A 19552-nucleotide genomic window follows, 5' to 3' on the forward strand; every position below is an offset into this window, starting at 1 on the left:
TTATAACAGATATCATTCCTACACTGTTGTAATCCCACAGCAATGAGTTATTTCAGTGGGTGATCTGTTCTATTAAACTCACATTCGCTGAGATATGTTGATCAGACCTCTATAAAAGTTTCCCTGCTGTTTGAATTGAGTCAAATAATCTTCATTGATTTGACAAGGAAGAAGGGGCTCAGTTTAACTCCTTTTCCCAGAGAATACCTGATGGTTCACACTGAGATTGTGTGAGTGTGGTGAGTCTGTGTGGCAGAGCCTGGTCTCCAATCGCTTTGGACCTCCCTGACACTGGACCAAGACCTCACTCTGCCAAGACTGTGGTAGCTGGGCTGCAATGAGCCTCAGAAGTGGGAGGGAAGCAAGACATCCTCGACCATAAGGGAACGCCTGAGCAGAAGGCAACTTCCTCAGTACCAGGCTGGAACATCAGCCCAGATGTTGTGCCTGAGCTCACCTTCCACCCATATACTCACTGATGACAGCTCCAGCTCCTTCTTGCTTTGATTTTAAATAACCTCATCCTCTTTATCCTCAAGAATCCCCTTGAGTTCTACAAACCTTCCATTTGGAACTCCAGCCCCTTGTAGATCCTCCAGCATTAGGGTAGTGTGTATGGTTGCCTGAGCCCTAAGCTCTGGAATTCTCTTCCAAATCTCCCTCCTCAATTTTCCTGTTTGTCCAAAATGTTATGCAATCCTTCCAGTATCTGTGTCTTGTCTCCATGATGAACTTTGATTGGTGACCTATTTCTACCACATCTTGGGACACTGCTCTACACGAAAAGTGCCACCTTCTTGTACCTTCAGCTCACCACGCTACCAGAGAAAGAGAAATGTGTCTGTATTCAGGATGAGGGGAAACCATTCAGGGACACTGCCCTGGTGTTGCACTGCAGTGGTGGTTGTCCGGAGAAGGCAGGTGTCCCAACTGCAGGAAATGTTCTGTACCATCCCTATGTGGAGCATTAACTTAGGATGGCAAAATAGGAAATGGCAGACACCTTCTGCTGCTGGTGTTGCTCACTAGATGGGTTGAGTGTTGTATTGTCCAAACACCAGTAAATTAGTAATCCCAGTTTAATCTTGGTGTCTTCCCTATCTAGCTGCCTTGCTATTAGTTCCAGTTGGTGAGGGGCTGCTCTGTTTTAAGGGATATTAATCTTTTCTGTGATTTTTGGTGTTGACAAATGATTCCTGTGAGTGAGTGGGGGGGGGGGGGGTCAACTCCATAGATTCTTTATAGATTATACAACCTCCCGATACCAGGGAAACCTGCTGAATTGATTAATTCACTGTGGAAATAAACCTGCTTCACCCTTCCCCAAACCTGCCATACACACATGAAACTGTCTCTGCTGCAGAAACACAGTGTTAAATTTCCCAGCCTCCAGGGGTTTATGGCCTGTGGGTCTCTGTGTGAATTTCCTGCTCTAATTACCCAGTTCCCCTGTTGAGGCTCCCTGTACTCCATCTGCACCACTCTCATCTTGGGAAGACTGCCTGTGTTTTCTAGTATCTGGTACCGTGTAGGGTTTCCAGTGAGACGTGACTACCCAGCAGGATGCTCCCAGTTAAAAGGGATTGTGTGAAACATTTCTAGCAGTGAGCACAGTTATATATTCCCATCAGTTATATGTATGATGTAATTTGCAGGTTGATGTGTCGAAGGAAACTGTGAAGAGCTTCTTATCACTGAAGGTAGGGTTTCGATCTCAACAACTCTTTGTAAATGAAAAGTCAAAAACTGGAAATCTGAGATTAAAACAGCAACTGCTGAAAACACTCAGCTGGTCAGGCAGCAGCTGAACTCCCCTGACTAAGGGTCTTTGCCTGAAAAGTTTACTCTCATTCTCCTTCCACAGATGCTGCCTGACTTGCGGAGTGCTTCCAGCATTTTAGGTTTTCTAACTCTTTAGTCAGTTACTGTTTCATAAGTCACGAAGGGAAGATTCACGCAATCCTGTTTCATCCTGTTGCTTTCCCTGCTTTTCTCCCAGGCTACCTGACTGGGTGAGAAGTAAGGCTCATCCCTGTAGCTGCCACAGGTGACAAACTGGGTTGCTTCCAGTCCTCTCTAATAGCTGTGAGCGATGGTCCCACAGTTGGTGACCAGCCCAACCACACAACCCCCTCACTCCCCGGATCATTAGGTATCACGACCCAAACTGATTTGGTTTTGTTCCCCATGTATCGATAAATGAGATGCCCCTCCTCATTTTTAAGAGTGGAGTCACTGTAATTCCTGTAAATAATGGGTCATGTTCAGATAAAAGATCTGCCTGCACCAAGCTTAGAGCCTTCAGTTGCTATTCAGTAAGCACCTGATAAGACCCTTACCACTCAACTGTTGAATGGCTTCAGCCTCTCATTGGCCTTGTGATGAAGTGAACACGTGGTTGCGACTTCCCCATTCTCTGTTCTTGCTTTCGCAGTGTGACGGAGATGAGCAAACATTTAACACCAGTCTCCAACAGCTGCTCTCTCAGTCATCTAAACAACGCTACCTGAAATCCATCTGTGACCAAATCCATCACTTCAAATTGATCAAGAGGTAAGACAGAAGTACAGCTGAGTTCTGAAAACATGGAGGGGACTCCTTGTGGGGGCAAGATTCCTGGCTGCTGCCGAGGTTCTTTGGCGGGGCTCGGGACGCCCAGCTCCTACTTACCACAGTGGCGGAGCTTCTTGGCTGCTGTAAGGACGGTGTGGAGAATTGGAAAGACTAACGGTTGGGGTTCCAGGCCAGTTCCTCAGTGCTGTAACTTGGATCATTTACAACACTTGCCATAATGTAAAGGGCATCACATTAACAATTTGTTTCCTGCTCACAAAATTATTTCTGAATTATAACAGCCAATTACTGTGAGTCTGGGTATAAACTGTATTTGACCTTAAACACTTGTTATATTGGAGAAAGTGACATGAATTCTTATCCATCACCTACATCACATTGTGAGATATCCTAGGGCAGGTGGAGCAAGGGTTACATAACGTTTTAACTACAGGAGGCCTATACTCTGGAACTAACTACCTTCAGGAGTACGTACCACTTGGGTAGCTCTAACATTTGTCTCTTTGTCTCCACAGAGTGTCCATGCTGGTTCTGTACAGTTACAAAGATGACTACTACCAGATTATGTTCTAGTGAGGTTCCCAGTTCCAAGGTTGTACAGGAGCATTGCATGGAGCAGGCCTGTGCAGATTATTTTGATGCATTAGGAATTCATGAGCTAGTTACCCAGGAGAGCTGGAATGTTGTTTCACAACTGGGAATATTTGAATCAAATATATCAATCCAGTGTGCTGTGGATGCACACATCTTGTATTACTGCAGTGTGTTAAACTGCACCATCATTGTCATTCCTCTGTTATTCTCAGCACCATCCCTTCATGTGGTTGCTTTCCCCACCCAAAACTTGAGCTCCAGTTTTATGGAGGCTATCAATCATCCCACCCCACAGCCAACACTCCCATACAGACATTTCTTCAGCAAAAGCAGGTTAGAAGGCTGCTGGACAGTGGCAGGCACAGCTCCACACTGCATCCTTTGCCAGCAGAAGCCATCCAGTCAGAGTATGAAATAGCTGCTAGTTCTTTCACATTAGGTGCACTGACTCACCCATGGTGGCACCTGATATAACAAATCAAGTCTACTCCTCTTCCAAGGCAATTGTTCACTGTCATTAGCAGTCCCTGTATCTTTTCTCTGCTCATGATTACATTGCTTCACCCAACCATGTTGTTCAGGAGTGAGCCATGACATGACTGCCCTACACTTTAAATCAGTGTTCAGCAGAACTCGGTGCACATAAGTTCTCCTGTTCCTTGACAATGAGACGTGCCCCAGCCAGTGCTTGCTGTGATATCTGTGCCTGCAGTGATGCTGCATCTTCTCTCGCCCCTCCTTCCTAATGGTGGTTTTCCCCACAACTTTTTGGTCTCAGGCAGCCAATCAAGGAGAACAAAATTACAGTACCGTGACTGGGAACGAGTGCCTTTTAAATCCACCAGCCCACCTTAGTGGGTCACATTAATCGACAGGCCCAGGTCAGTGGATTTTCTGTTCGACTAAGTTCAAAGAATACAGCGATGCGATTGGCCGACCCATGTTCATAGGAATTTTTTTTCTTGCGTTAGGATCATGGTATTTGGTTTTCAAGGGAGAATCCTTGAAGCACATCTAATCTGAGCATTGTAGTGCTATATCGTCCTTAACTAGTAGCCCCAAGCTGTGGGCAGCACTGAAGCCACTTTGATGAGCTGGGGAGTGTTTTACAGATTTTAAAGCTGCTGTGGGATGGCTCAACATGTCGCCAGTCCAATCAGTTTCGGATTGATACCGCGCCCCTTTGTTGAGCCACTTGCTTTGCACTCTGCTTTCCTATTGTACAGAACACAGTCTAGCTGCTGCTGGGATTTGTTGCGGCTAGTGTTGAACAACTGGGAATAATCAAAGGTGAAGAATATGAACTGAAAACATTGTACTTTATCATGATTACTTGATGCTTTCATGCTGCCTTAGACAGTGCTGCTGATGCAGCAATCACAGGAAAGCAAATAATAGCCCTGAAGTTCTGATGCTAGTTTTAGTGACACTTCTGCAGAACTACTTGTTTCTGCCATTTTGTCAGGGTGTCCTATAGTAAGAACAATCTGGGGAATTTCAGGGTACAAGTTGTTTATACTTGAAATTTAAATCATTCTAAATTGTGAACTTCAACAGTGAACGTAAAATGGCTTTTGCTGTAGATTTGAAGAAAAAATAAATTGTTTTTCTGCACGTGTGACTTTTATCCCCACGCACAGATGTATTGGTTCTATGTATGTTCTATGTACCCCAGGTATTACCTGGCTCTGGCTGATAATATTCTGGGGGTCTTTATTCCAGAAAGTCATCAAAACTAGTCTAAACTGATGATGCATAACAGTTCTATTGCTTCTTGGCAGGTTATGAAAAGATTATCCAAAATCTAGATGGTAACATTCTCAACCAGATTCTGCTGCAATGTAGATCTGCTTCCAGCACAGACTGGGGAAGTGGAAAGTTAACACAGGAGGACCAGTGTATTTCAGAAGTGATTACACTCATCACGTACCCTTCTGCTGGCCCTAGTCATTTAAGGAAACATACCTTATATCCAAATTACTCAGTGAAAGCAGAGGAGGTCAGGCTGGCTTCCACTGACAACTGCTGCAACTCAATTCTTCTGCAAAGCTTCTTTGGGTCTTCCTGCAATTCCAACCAACACCTCTGTCCCTGTAGCTGAAAGGTTGACTGGAAGTGATGTTTCAAATCGGGCCAGGGTAGCAAAGCCAAAAAAAACTTCCCACACTGACACAAGTTTTGTGATGGTGCGTACTGTAGATTTAGGCTGTAGGATTCTCCCCTTAACAGTTGGGGTAAATGTAACTACAGTTATAAACAGTCATCCAGATAATAGGTGAATAGTTTAAGCATGAATTGCACAAGATATAACACTGATCACCTTACATAATACTTGTAATGAAATGGAGGGTGAGAGTCGTGGAGCAAGTAGTCAACCTCAGGCACTTGCTGCAGTATTGGGTGATAACTTCCCAGTCCCATGACTGTGGAGAACTGATCAGAAGAGTAAACAAGAATATTGGTGGGAGACTCTATTTCCCCAAAGCTAATTCAGAACAGTGAGGACCAAGGTTCAAGAGCAGGAGTCTTCTCACCTTCCCTGCACCAGTGTGAACTGCTGATTCACCTTGAAAGCACCAAGGAAGCGGAGTGAGCAGTGATGTTCTAAAGTTCAGTGTTCTGCCTACCAGAACTAGTACTTCCTCGCCAATGCTTGCTTTAAGACCATCAGAATGATGTCCTTATTGTTCATCACGTTGTAGCAGTTGAGGTCAATTAGCCTGTCAAAATCATTAGCAGTATATGTGAAGTTCAGGGTACTGTATGGAGAATTCTCAGCCTCCAGGACAAAGCTGCCATAATCTCTCTCTGCATCAGATGTCCGTTCCACTCCTGCAACAGATGCAGACAGGTAATTGTACAGGTTGAATTACATACTTCCAATGACTTATCTCTGGAACACACAGCACACTTTATTGAGGATAAAAAAACAAGATTACACAGCAGATAAATTGGAAGTTTTATGGTTATAAGGAAGATTTCGGAGTCCTAGTACACACTATCTAGACCACTGAAGATAGATATAGGGGTGTGGATTGATGAGAGGGGCACAAAGCGCAAGGGACAGGATACCAAGTAGGGTGAATGGAGGAGACCAAGGTTGGATAAGGACTGGTGAGGGAGAATGGGGATGAGGGGTACTAGAAGGGAGCAAGGACAGGAGAGGAGAGTTTAGGTTCAGTGAATGGACAAACTTGTATTCAATAGCAATTGGAAACGAGCTTTGTGAGGTGGGGGATATGGTTTCAAGTGGGAAGAGAAAAGAGCAGAAGCATTGAAAAGGGTAACTTCAGAGTCCAAAACTCCTTTGGTAATTATTTGTTACTGATTTACTTTCTCCTGTTGTCTGCTGGGAAGTAACTCACCTGGGGACTTGTATTTTCGAAATGTGGCATTTGTGAGTGGGAAGTGAATCACAACGGGGACTTCGGGATTATTTTCATCCATGAAGACATAGCATTCCTGCAGGCTTTTTTCAAGTAAGTCTGCCACATCAATCTTTGGGAAAGGTATATTGTGTTCTATGCAGTATTTCTCCGTATTCTTCAGAACCTGGGTGGGAGAGGAGGGGAAAGGTGAGAGTGTAATGTTGAAGCTGTGTCTGTACACCACCATAAGATAACTTTTCATTGATGTACCTTTTGGATTTCAAAAATACTCTATGCACTTGGCAGTCTGACTTTTAACACCCGAGTATTGAAGGCTCCAGGGAACTGCCCAGCGTGTTTGGACAAGTGAATGTACAGTTTACGGTTGAATGAATGACCCTCTCCCTCCACTAACGTTACAGCGGCAAAAGGGAATGTGGAAGAGGTGTATTCTCTGCTTTAGACATTCTACACAATCTAACCCTTGCAGTAGTTTTCATTGCATCCTTCCTTCTACATACTGAAGGGAACCTACCCTTTAGTGCAAATGTAATTTCACTGCGCCCAACAAAAACATTAACTATATTGATTATTACCTATCCAAAGGTTGGCTCTTAGCTGGATACAATTGTCCAGCGTTGAATTTGGCTGAATGGTGGCCTCCAAAAGGACAAGGGCATGGGGAACACCACCACTGGCAGGTTCCCCTCTAAGTTGCTGATCCATTATCATTAACTGGGACTCCCTCCCCACAGCACTGTGGGAGCACCTTCATGGAAGGACTGCAGCCGTTGAAGGCAGCAGCTCTCCCGCATCTTCTCAAGGGCAATTAGAGATGGGCCATACCAGTGCTGCCCAGATCCTGGAAAATGACTTAAAACTTCAGTGATGTCTGGGACCTATGGCTTTCCACATGATGCATTTGGAAAGTAACCCGTTCTAAAGGCATGAAGAATAACCACAGTGTGAGATTAGACAAAAGATAATTAAGAGTGGCATGCTCCCTTTGCTTTTTGGAACAATCTGGCAACATCTATAATCATTTCCTGGTGCCAGCTACACATTAACAGACTTTAAAAAAATTCAATTTCACAATCTGTGCCTGTATGATTCGAACTCAAGTTCTGGGCTACACGAGCACTTTAACTGGATCAGATCCTATGCATGTAAAATGAAAGACCAAATAAATTTAACTTCCACTATTCACTAGTTGGAGGACCGTGTAACATTAAGTACAACAAACCGGATGCACTGTATTTAGAGTGATCACACCTTGTTGTCACGGCAATTTCTACTGAGCATTCTCACCTTGAATGGTGATCCCCGGCTAAAGCTAAAAGACAGGATGATGTCAATGTGTCTCTCTGACCGCAGGGCAAGAGGAAAAGCAGAATTATTTGCAAATCCAGCATCAACCAAGTTCAGCAGATTTTCCATTGGAGTCAGTTGGTTTGGAGAGGTTACCACATTTTTAGCTGAAAGATTAAATTTTAAAAAAAGGATGTTAAAGTGAATAGATATAAAGTAGTAAATTGTATACATTGTTCATAAGATTAACATCAACATGCTAAAACTTGATGCCTCAGACATTGAGACCAGAGGCTAGGTTTGTGACTTCGAAAGAGCTAAAGGCAGGTACGAGGGGGGACAAGTAACACCTGGAGAGAAGCTGTTAACTGAGGTAAAGGGAAGCCCCTTCAGAAGTATAATGCTAAACACGCGGTATTGGCAGCCTCAAATTAACGATCAGTAACTTCAACAGATCAGAGTTCAAATAAAGAAAATGAACAAAATCCTGCAAAAGGAGTGCTGAGGAGGTTTACTGGGTTAAAGGAAGAACATGCAGAATCATATCTGGAGAGTAGGTGAGGAACAGCAGAAGATACAACTCAACAATGAGTCTTCTGAAGTAAAAGATGTGTATTTGCAAGAGAGCCAGCGAGGAGGAGAGTAAACATACCACATTTCCTCCATTGATGCCATCAGATCCCAACATGGAGGTGCAGGTTGAGAGTTGCCCAACATGGTGGGGGGATTGAGACCCTGTGAAGGGACTTCTCCAAACAACCTGCTCATTGGGCCAGTGTGGAGAAGTATGGCAAATGGAGCAGTACTCTGCCCTTGTCACTTCTAGTATGGCTGTCTCTCTCTCTCTCTCTCTCTCACACACAAACTCATGTTCACCCATTGAAGTAGAAGGGCAACAGTCATGTGTACCACATACTTAATCCCCTCTCCCTTCTTTCTTTGCCCTCTACCCCCTCTACCCATCTGTCAGCAGGCCATGCTGCTCCTGACCTATCGCTGCCCAATTCTCTGGTCAATCAACCTGCCAACCATCTCAGTGCCCTCTATACAGCAGCTTACCTCACTAGGGCAGCCTTGGAACAAGACATGGGAAACAGTTGGACATAAAGCATAAATCCCTTGGGGACTAACCTACACATCATCCCATCGGGATTACACTACCACCTTGATGAAGCCTCAGTGCTAACCTTTCCATGGCTGCGGTGAGATAGAGAGAATGGGCTGAAGTTTCCCACCAGCAGTGAGCCACCTTGCTCATGATGACCAATGATGAGAGTCTGTGCTGTCCTTCAGCAGTCCCTGGTCTCAACCTGGTGGCCAGATCCTCATGAGTGAGGTTTCACACAGTAACTGCCTAGCACATGTAAATGGGCAGAGCGAGGTCTTGTTCCAATGTCAGAGAGGTCCAAGGCGATTGGAGACCAGGCTCTGCTGTACAGACTCACCACATTCACACAATCTCAGTGTGAACCATCAGAGGTATCATCTGGGAAAAGGTTATAAACAGAGGGAAGTTTCTGCAGAGTTCTGATCAATATTTAAACCTCAGCAAACGAGTTTAATGAAACAGATTGCAGGCTGAAATACCTCACTGCTGTGGGATTACAACGGTGCAGGAATGATGTCTGTTCTAACACTCATGAAACTGCCTAGTTGCCATCTCAATATTTTCAGTTAGACAGGAAGAGATAAAAGAACAAGATTAAGCTGATTGGGTTGGTGGGTTCACTGGCTGCTGTAATTTGTCCCTGGTGTATGTGGGTGGCAGGGTCTGGGGTGAGTTGATAGGAATGGGTTACAAGGAAAACTGTTGGGGGAATGGGATAGCTCTGAGAGCTGGCACGTACTCAATGGGCTGAATGACCTCCTGTATGGTAAGGAGATATGAAACATAGCACTACATAGAATTTATAGGTTAAATTACCTGTTTCTATTTACTTCACCACACCCTGCCACCATAGCCTTACGTTTCTTTCTCGTTTGCGCTGCATTGTGGGGAACACCCATTGCCACGGCCAGCTCCTTAACGTAATCCCTCCGCCTTCACTTCCACTGTCACCGGGCTTCCCCCCTGAACTCCATCTACACCACCACCTTCTACACCATCTTTCTCCAATGAACCCTGATCCTCAAATCCCTTCCCTTTCCTAATCCATGAGCCTTGATTTGTCAGAGAAGATGCCCTGTAGATGAAGAGCACGTCCTCGGACTATAGAGGGCATGGGAAGAGGGACTCGGCTGTGAACGCTTTCACAACGGACGCAGTGATGTCATAGCCAAATTTAAATGTCCCACTGTACCGAGTGACTAAAAATAAAAAACTGACAAAATGTGTTGTTTCTTTTGCAGGGGCCTTGTCCACCCCCCAAGTCTAATATTAGCCCCAGCGGTGGGTCAATTTGTCATCACTGATAAAGAGGCTTAACACGATAGAAAAAGAAAGCCTGCTAATGCATCTCCACTTATAACATGGGATTCAGTGAGAAAAGTCACAAAACAGACCATATTTCTATGAACACAGCCTCTCCATAACCCAGGGGTTGCTTGTATGTGCTCAAGTTCTGAAACATAATTTAAATCCACACCTTGCTGGCAAGGAGGCGAGACTGTCACAGCCGACTAATGGTATCTTGCCCTTAATGGGGCAAACCTTCCAAAAGAGCTCGACAGAAAATAAATGTTGATGCTGAGACATGTGGGGAGATGTGAGGGATTTGTGTGGGAGGATCTTACTGGAGGAAGAAGAGGTTGAGCTGTTCAGGGAGGGAGTTACAGTCAGGGAGTTGGCAGTGGCAGGCACAGCCACCAGCTGTGGAGCAATTAAATTCCAGAATGCTGGACAGTCTCAAATTGGAGGGATACAGATAAATGAGAGAGTTACAGAGATAGGGAGGCACAAAAGGGATTTGAAAACAGTAGAAAACTGAGAAGTAGAGTATTTAAAAATTCAGGGGTTGGTAGAACAGAACAGTGCAGCACAGGAACAGGCCCTCTGACCCACAATGTCTTTGCTGACCATGATGCCAAGTTCAACTAATTCTATCTGCCTGGCTACGATCCATATCCTTCCATTCTCTGCATGTTCATGTGCCTATCTAAATGCCTCTTAGTGCCATTATTGCGTCTGCTTCTACAACCTCCCCCGGCAGCATGTTCCAGGCACCTATCACTCTCTGTGTAAAACAAAAACTTACCTGGTGCACCTCTTCTCACCCTCTCCAAAGCCACCACATCCTTCCTGTAACGGAGCAACCAGAAATGCACACAAGACTCTAAACTAAGTTTTATACAGCCTCAATGTGACTTCCTGACTCTTACATTCAATGCTTTGACCAATGAAGGCAACCATGCCATAGGCCTTCTTTACCACCCTATTTACTTTTGTTACCACTTTCAGGGAGCTATGGACTTGGACCCCAAGATCCCTCTGTATATCAATGCTCCTAAGGATGCTGCCATTTACTGCATACTCCCCCCTTACACTTGATCATCTTACAGATGATTAAACTCCATCAGCCATTTCTCTGCCCATATCTCAAAAGTTAATTTGCTGAATTCTTTGACAACTCCACCAATTTTTATGTATCCGCAAACTTACTCATCAGCCCATCTACATTTTTGTCCAAGTCATTTATACACATACACACATTACAAGTAACAGAGTTTCCGGCACCGATCTCTGCAGAACACCACTGGTTACAGATCTCCAATAAGTATAACACCCCTCTACCACTCTCCTCTTTTCTACGGCCAAGCCGATTTTGATTCCAGTCTATCAATGGATCCCATGAATCTTAACCTTCTGGATCAGGATGGGTACGTCTCCCTGTCCTCACCCCCTCACAAGTTAATCTCCCCCACTGAGCAGCTTGTGTTCCAAAGGTAACTTGAGAACAGAGTTCAGTTAAACACATTAAATACAAACGGGTCTAAGCTGCCTGGCTGTGGGAATACCCTTCCCAAGTTGCATGATGTGGAGTTCCAACTGGTTGGTGCTACGAGGTAATTAGCACTCACCAGTGCTGTAGGGTTGCACAGTATTTGCTTAACATGGGCACACAGATATTAAATAGGTACCTTCCCTGCTTTTGAAGTAGTGATTCTGGTCATACATTTGGTGCAGAAAGAGACCCTTCATGAAGTTGTTGGTTTCTGATGTTGTCAGGCGTGACACAAATAAGTTCTTGATTAAACCATCCAGCATGCCACGTGGAATAGTCATCTGCATCTGAAGTTCACTTGAATCTATCTGTTTCTCTGCAACTGCAACATATCAGCTCATAACATTTTGTTTGGGAGAGTGAAACTGGTTTTGTTTTTACACAAATCACGTCAAGGAATTTAGCTATAATGTAAGAGAGGTTGTGCAGAACCGATACAATTTGCAGAGTGGAGATGTTCTGAGACAGAGCTTGGCATCATCAGCACACCTGTAGATACTGACCCTGTGTTGGGAGTTGTTGCAAAGGGACAGTTTGTTGAGAAGAAATGGGATTACACATGGAAACATCTTTGGGAATGTGGGATAATAAAGGAGTGCAGATGATCCTCCAAAAAGAAGGGGGGGGGGGGGAGGATAACCTGCGGGAGAAAGAGGAGGATGACAGTCCCAGTGAGCTGAACATCAGAGATGCTGGGGGCAGTCGAGAGCTGCCAGCAGGTCAGTGATTAGAAGGGAAAGTTTAACACAGTCAGAGGAGATATCATTGTGAACTTATAGCAGCTAGGATAGAAACTTGAATGGAGGCATGTGGGACTTAGGAAAGATGAACACTGATGTACGAAGTAAGAATACATTCAGACCTGGGAGAGGAAAATGAAAGTTTTCACTGGCATAGAATGCAAACATAGACGCAAACATATTGCTGACAGCCCTTGTCACCAGTAATGGGACAAGTTTTCTTTGGAAAATCATCTGCTCTTCTCTAACCCAAACTTCCCTCCAGTTCTCTTAATTCCCAGAGGCCTGGACTTGCATGCTGGTTCTTGTTAACTGTGGAGTGTCTTTAGGTAGGTCAGAGAGTTGGGGGAACAGCATCAGAGGGAGAAAACAGTGAACAATATCGGCTAAAATGGGAGCCGAAACAAGAAGTTGGTCCACTGGAGCTGGTAGGGATCTGTACAGGGTAGAACAATGGGCAATTGTGAAGGACTGTCAGTGCCGAATTGTGTAGACAGTACCGTCAATGAGCCCCTAAATAGTTGAATGCCACAAACATGCAAGGCCAGGTCCTGAGGAATCAAGGGAGCTTAAATGAGATGAAGGTAATACAGGCCATGTGTAAGGCAGCCTCAGTAGCTTATGAGAGGTGGTTTGCCATTGATATTTGTGATTTTGGACCTTCTTAATATCGCTCAAAGAAAGACTGCAAACCAGACAGCAATTCCGCACAAACATTGAGAAGGGCAGTTATTTACTGGTTTCAGAGAACAGAGACCTGTCACCCTGATGGCATCTTGCAAGCTCCGCATCCAGGTGTTGGAGGCGCCAATCAGCTCCCTCAGGATCTCCTCCAGATTTGCTGCAAAAGCACTTCCCCACTGGCCTGTGCAGAAAGATGTTTCATTATCTTCATCCTTGTCTGCAAATCTACCCCACTCACCATCACTCCCTCCCTGGGACAATGTGCTCTACTCTGCAGGTGACAGCATCACTGATAACAAGGTAATGACATTAAATTAATAAATCTGTCTGTCTTCATGATAGAGGTAAAGGATAAAATGTCACCGGTAAAGGGAACTTTGTCAAGAGAATGAATCTATTCTATTTAACTTAAGCAAGAAACTGATAATGAAGAAAATAATGGGAATTAACAGACCAATCTCTGTGAACTAATGAGAGGTTTCCAACCTGGAGTATTATAAGAAACAACTGGGGAAACTGCAAGTGCTTTTATCATTCTTTTCCAAATTCCACATCCAGGTGTCTTTGTCACAAAACTCTACTTTTGAGAATTGTAGGTTTGGAATTGCAAAATTCACTCCATTACTGAAAATAGATGGGTGAGGAATGATGGGAAAGCATGTTTTGATGGCTCAAAGAGCTAAAAGTCCCACTTAAGTTCCCATGCCCCTGACTAACAACACGGTGGGCCGAAGGGCCTGTTTTGTGCTGTATGGTTCTATGGTTCTACCACAGTCACTTCCCCACCGAACAGGCACAAACCCCCACACACAACAGTCACCACTCCATTAACAACACACGAACATATACAAATTGTGAATTGTTAACTGTACCGTTCAAGAAGCTGATTCTTGTTTCAGGGAACTTCTTTATTAGGTATCCCATGAAGAACTTGCTGCCAAAATGCTGGATTGGGATATAGGCTCCGTATTTAGGAAGTCCTGCTTCATAAGGCGTGTATTCAAACCATTCTGCAAAAGTAATAAGAATCTGCTTCCTGTTGTCTGGCAATCTTTTCTTTTAAAGAAAAATGATGACACTAAATTGCAAGTCATATTAAAGTAGAAAGCCTGCCTTCCCACAGTCCTACAGCCCTCTAGAGTCGCAGCTCATGAAATGTCCACTGTTTCTGGCCAGCGAGAAATAACAACACTGCCCTTTAAAATGCTTCTCACACTCATCAAGGTATGGTGAGATTGTGCATGTGCCAGAAAAATGCAAAATGAGCCCTTTCTCAGAGTTATTTCAGAGGAACATCAGCTCTACTCGGAACAGAAAGGCCCCTGTATAACCCACACACCTTATCATTTCCCTTAAGTTGAAATACTGGGGCCTCTGTAATACTGTAACATTACTCAAGCAATGGCAAGGTTTTCTCTTGACAATGTAATTAGATCTGTTAAGATTTGTTCAAGGGATGTGGACATTGCTGGTAAGCCCAGGGCTTACTGTCCACCCCTAGTAGCTGTGTGCCTTTCTCAGCAGTTTAGAGGCAGTCATGTTGGTGGGTTGGAGTCACAGACTGGCCAGAACGAAGGAGATTTCCCAGAAGGAAAACTGCCATCTTAATGAAGTTTGGAAATTTCATGGTCATTGCTACTTAGGAGCTTTTTAAGCTAAATTAAACTTGCATAATTCACCTGCACAGAATTGTGAAGAACGCCTGGGGGTCTGTTCCCCACCCACCCACCTGCAGACAGAGAATGTGAACAGTCACTACGCTCCATGCTTAATATCAATACCTTCATTCTACCCACCCCAAGGACCAACAGGATATGTTACAACCAACTGCACCAAAATGAAAGGCAGCGAGATGAGATCAAATGTCAATGAAATCAAAAACAGAGTTTACTTTCAGTGTAAGAGAAGTGAGATGTGTACCTCCGAAATCTTTAGCGCTGACATCTGTCTTCACGTTTAGACTTGCGTAGACAGGATATGGGTTCTGGCCCCTTCTCACAGCTCTCTGCTGGTCTGACAGCTTGGTCTTATTCTCCTGATATAAAGGTAAGAAGAATTTCATTCACTCTGATTATTTAAAAGCACCACTGTACAGCTTTTTTAGGTAAACACCAACAACTGGAACTGATTTAAATATTGTAAGATATCCAATTATTGTAATTCCAATTATCCAAGATATTGTAAGTGTTTCAGAGGGGTGTTATCAACACATCCACAAAGGGCACCATCACATAAGATGTCCTCAGTTCATCTGCAGCCCTGCTGGGAGCCTCCTTACCAGAGTGAAGAGAATATGGATTGGTCCCACTCCCACTGCAGGCTGACTCCCTAGTGCAGTCCTGAGGAGGAGCCATGCTGTTGGAGGACCCATTGTTCCATGGGTTGGTTAACCAAGACCCCATGCTTTCTCAGATGGATGTAAAAGGTTCCCAGATGGATGTAAAAGGTTCCACAGCAAAAAATCAAAAACTGGAAGATGCTGGACATCTGCAATAAACACCGAATGATGGAACTCAGCAGGTCAGACAGCACCTAGAACATCACAGCACAGGGACAGGCCACCATTTCTGCGCTGACCATGATGCCGACCTAAACTAATCCCATCTGCCTGCACGTGATCTCTATCCCTCCATTCCCTGCCTCTTCATGTGTCTGTCTAAATGCCAATGAAACATTGCTAAAGTATCTGCTTCCACCAGCACCACCATCCCAGCAGTGTGTTCCAGGCACCTACCACACTCTCTGTTACAAAACATGCATCGCAGATCTCCTTTAAACTTCCCCTTCTCACTTTAAACTTATACTCTCTAGTATTTGACATTTCCACCCTGGGAAAAAGACTCTGATTACCTACCCTGTCTATGCCTCTCATAATTTTACATACTTCTATCAGGTCGCCCCTCAGCCTTTGATGTTCCAGAGAAAACAATCCAAATTTGTCCAACATCTCCTCATAGTTAATACACTCCAAACCACCAGGCAACATCCTGGTGAACCCCTCCTGCACCCTCTCCAAAGCCTCCATATCCTTCCAATAGTGTGATGATAACTGCACTCAATACTCCAAATGTGTCCTAACCAAAATTTTATGCAGCTGCAATGTGACTTCCTGACTCTTACACTCAGTGCTCCGACTGATGAAGGCAAGCACACTGTACACTGCCTTCACCGCCCTATCCACTTGTGTTGCCACTTTCAGGGAGCTAAGGACTTGCACTGCAAGATTCCTCCATCAATGTTCCTCAAGGTCCTGCCATTTACTGTAAACTTTCCTCTTGCATTTGACCTCTCAAAGTGAAACATCTCACACTTATCCAGATTAAATTCCATCTGCTGTTTCTCCGCCCAAGTTTCCAATTGGTGCTTCCTGCTGTATCTTTTGACAACCTCCTTCACTATCCACAACTCCACCAATTTTCATGTCATCTGCAAGCTTATTAACCAGACCACCTACATTTTCATCCAAATCATTAATATACATTACAAACAACAGATCCTTGCAGAACACCACTGGTCACAGACCTCCAGAAAAACAGCCCTCCACCACTACTCTCTGTCTTATACAAACAAGCCAATTTTGGATCCAATTTAACAGCTCACCATGGATCCCATGTGACTTAATCTTCTGGACCAGCCTGCCATGAGGGACCTTGTCAATTGCTGTACCAAATTCCATGTAAACAACATGCAATGCCCTACTCTCATCAATCATCTTTAACACTTCCTCAAAAAGCTCAATCAAGTTTTCAAGACAGGACTGCCCCGCACAAAGCCATGCTGACCATCCCAAATAACCTGTGCAAAGAGAACCAGAGTTGATATTTCAGGCTGAAGATGTTCCATCAATCTTTGACCTGAAACATTAACCGTTTCTCTCTCCACAAATGCTGCCTGACCTGCTGAGTGTTCCCAGCATTTTCTATGTAGAGAGTCTAGGGCATCATTTTGAAGTGGGTGGGTCAGCCCTGCTTCACTGAAACAGATTATCTGTTCATTCCCACACTGACGTCTGCGAACGCTCACTGTGTGTAAACTGACTGCTCTGGTGTCTGCATTTACACCGTCACCCCACTTCTAAAAGTGTAAAGGCATGAAATATAAAAATGACTCAACGATGAGCCCCAAGGGTCTCTAATGGACACCTTATATCCTAAGCAATTCCTCTCTGTCAAGGCATTGAAGTAATACCCCAATCAATCCTTGGACAGGACAGGAAACTTTTGTGGACTGATTCTTGTATCAGATATCCAATGTGGATCTGTGGGTCGAGTCAGAAGGTTGTGAATCAAACCCCAGTCAAGAGATTTAAGCACATAATTAGTCCTCACTGCAGTTCATTCAGACTTTTGAATAGGGCAGTAAACCAAGGCCCCGTCTGCATTTTCAAGTACACATATAATTATCCCTCAATCAAAGCCTAAAAATAGATGACTGGTCACTTCCTCACTGGTGTCTGTGGGAGGTCACACACTAACTGCAAACTTCCCTGCACAAGGACAGTGGCTGGATTTCAAGATGCTTAACCAGTTGTAAAGTGCTTTCAGCTGAACTGAGGTGGCATCTAAGTACCTCGCCTTAATAATTTGGTGTTTAGTTTCACCAAGAATGCAGTGAACCACACAGTGGGAGATAATTATCAGTGCTTTGCCAGGCCTGCTGGAAAGCGTCTGCGGGCAGTCTATGGGAGACTCAAGGACGATGTCTCTACCCTCTGCTTGATGCCCCTCCGCAATGAATCTGAAATGAAGCAGTCAGCTCTCTTCATCAGATGGAAAATAATCAGTTCAAAGCAACAGAAGGTTTGATTCTCACACTTGACTGATATCCCTGATCAATGCAGAATGTTTACAGATGACCACCGTATGTGGTACAAGGTAACTACAAATGAGAGACAGCTGTGGTTCAGTACCTTGCCATATAGAAATGATTCAATGATGAGCCCCCACAGGTCTGGAATGGACACATTATATCCTGAGCGATTCCTTTCTGTCAGTGCATTGATGTAATACCCCAATCGATCCTTGGACAGGGCGCCAGTCTTACTCTTGATCACTTGTGACTTGATCCTCAGAATTGTCTCTCTTATATCCTTGCGAGACCATTCTGAATCCTGGTAGAGTTGAGACATGCACCTGGTAAGAAGTGACATTAGTTTAAGGATCTGAAGTCACCAGGCAGCACATCATTGATGCAACAAACAAGATGCTGGAGGAACTCCCCCTACCCCCCACCCCCCCAACTGTTGTTGATGGAGCCCTTGCCTGCCATCTCTTCTACCTCCCGCACTTCTGCTCTTACAACATCTTCTTTGCAACATCTTCCCCTCCCCACCCCTTTCTGCCTTCCGCAGGGATTACCCTCTCCTTGACTCCCTGGTCCACTCATTTCTACCCCTCCCCTCCAGGCACTTTCCCGGGTGCCAGCCATTTTAATTCTCCTCCCCATTCTCACACCGACATGTCTGTCCTCAGCCTCCTCCACTGCCAGGGTGGGGCTAAACGCAACTAGAGGAACAGCACCTCATATTCCGCCTGGGCGGTCTAACTTGACAGCATGAACACTGAATTCCCCAATTTCAGGTAACCTGCTCCCCCTCTGTCCCTTTTCTCTCCCTCTGACCTACCCCGTTCCTCCCACACCCACCCCAGCCCCCATCACCCTGTTTCTTTCCCCCCCTCCACCCACTCCATCTGCCCATCACCCACACACTCCTCCCACCGGTTCCCCTCCCCCCCCCGTTCCCATCTGCCCCCCCCCCCACCTCCCTCACTCGATTCCAGGCTCCGCCTTCCTCTCCTGTCAGATTCCATCACCTGCAGCCCTTTGTCGCCCCCACCCATCACCTCCCAGCCTCTGTCGCTATTCCCACTCCCCCCTCCCCCATCTGCCCATCATCCCTCCTCACCCGCATCCACCTATCACCCGCCAGCCCTCGCTCCACCCTTTTATACTGGCCATCTCCCCTCTATCTTTCAGTCCAGATAAAGGGTCTTGAAACATCAGCTGTCCATTTCTCTCCACAGATGTCGCCCCACCCACTGAGTTCCTCCAGAATCATATTTGTTGGGTCAGATTCCAGCATCTGCAGTTTCTTGTGTCAACACGTTATCGGTAACCCTTATCAGGTTAGTTAGTCATCAGAGACAAAATTATACAGTGTCCTGAGGTGATCTCAGTATTTGGAGGGGACTGATACAGAGTCAGAGTTATACAGCACAGAAACAGGCCCTTTTGCCCAACTCGCCCATGCTAACCAAGTTGCCTAACTGAGCTAGTTCCATTTGCCTGTGTTTGGCCCTTTTCCTGTAATCCTTTCCCATCCATGTAGCTGTCCGAATGTATT

General features: G+C 45.0%; 2 protein-coding genes across 2 annotated transcripts in view; one reads left to right on the forward strand and one right to left on the reverse strand.

The window, feature by feature from the left end:
* LOC127568795 (eIF-2-alpha kinase GCN2-like) overlaps positions 1-4776 on the forward strand; it is a 116800-nt gene extending 112024 nt beyond the window's left edge. Inside the window, 3 exon segments of the mRNA XM_052013006.1 lie at positions 1656-1700; positions 2435-2553; positions 3090-4776. Of these exon segments, the coding sequence (XP_051868966.1) occupies positions 1656-1700; positions 2435-2553; positions 3090-3147 (222 nt within the window). The 3' untranslated portion in view covers positions 3148-4776.
* Positions 4777-5800: 1024 nt separating this feature from the next.
* LOC127568860 (cytosolic phospholipase A2 zeta-like) overlaps positions 5801-19552 on the reverse strand; it is a 70312-nt gene continuing 56560 nt past the window's right edge. Inside the window, exons 10-16 of the mRNA XM_052013120.1 lie at positions 18119-18341; positions 15130-15244; positions 14082-14219; positions 13283-13390; positions 7845-8011; positions 6534-6720; positions 5801-6000 (exon numbers count right to left, since the gene is read on the reverse strand). Coding sequence (XP_051869080.1) covers positions 5801-6000; positions 6534-6720; positions 7845-8011; positions 13283-13390; positions 14082-14219; positions 15130-15244; positions 18119-18341 — 1138 coding nt within the window. The remainder of the gene's footprint in view (positions 6001-6533; positions 6721-7844; positions 8012-13282; positions 13391-14081; positions 14220-15129; positions 15245-18118; positions 18342-19552) is intronic.

The sequence above is a fragment of the Pristis pectinata genome, chromosome 1, assembly GCF_009764475.1.
Source record: "Pristis pectinata isolate sPriPec2 chromosome 1, sPriPec2.1.pri, whole genome shotgun sequence".
In the NCBI taxonomy this organism is placed as follows: domain Eukaryota; kingdom Metazoa; phylum Chordata; class Chondrichthyes; order Rhinopristiformes; family Pristidae; genus Pristis; species Pristis pectinata.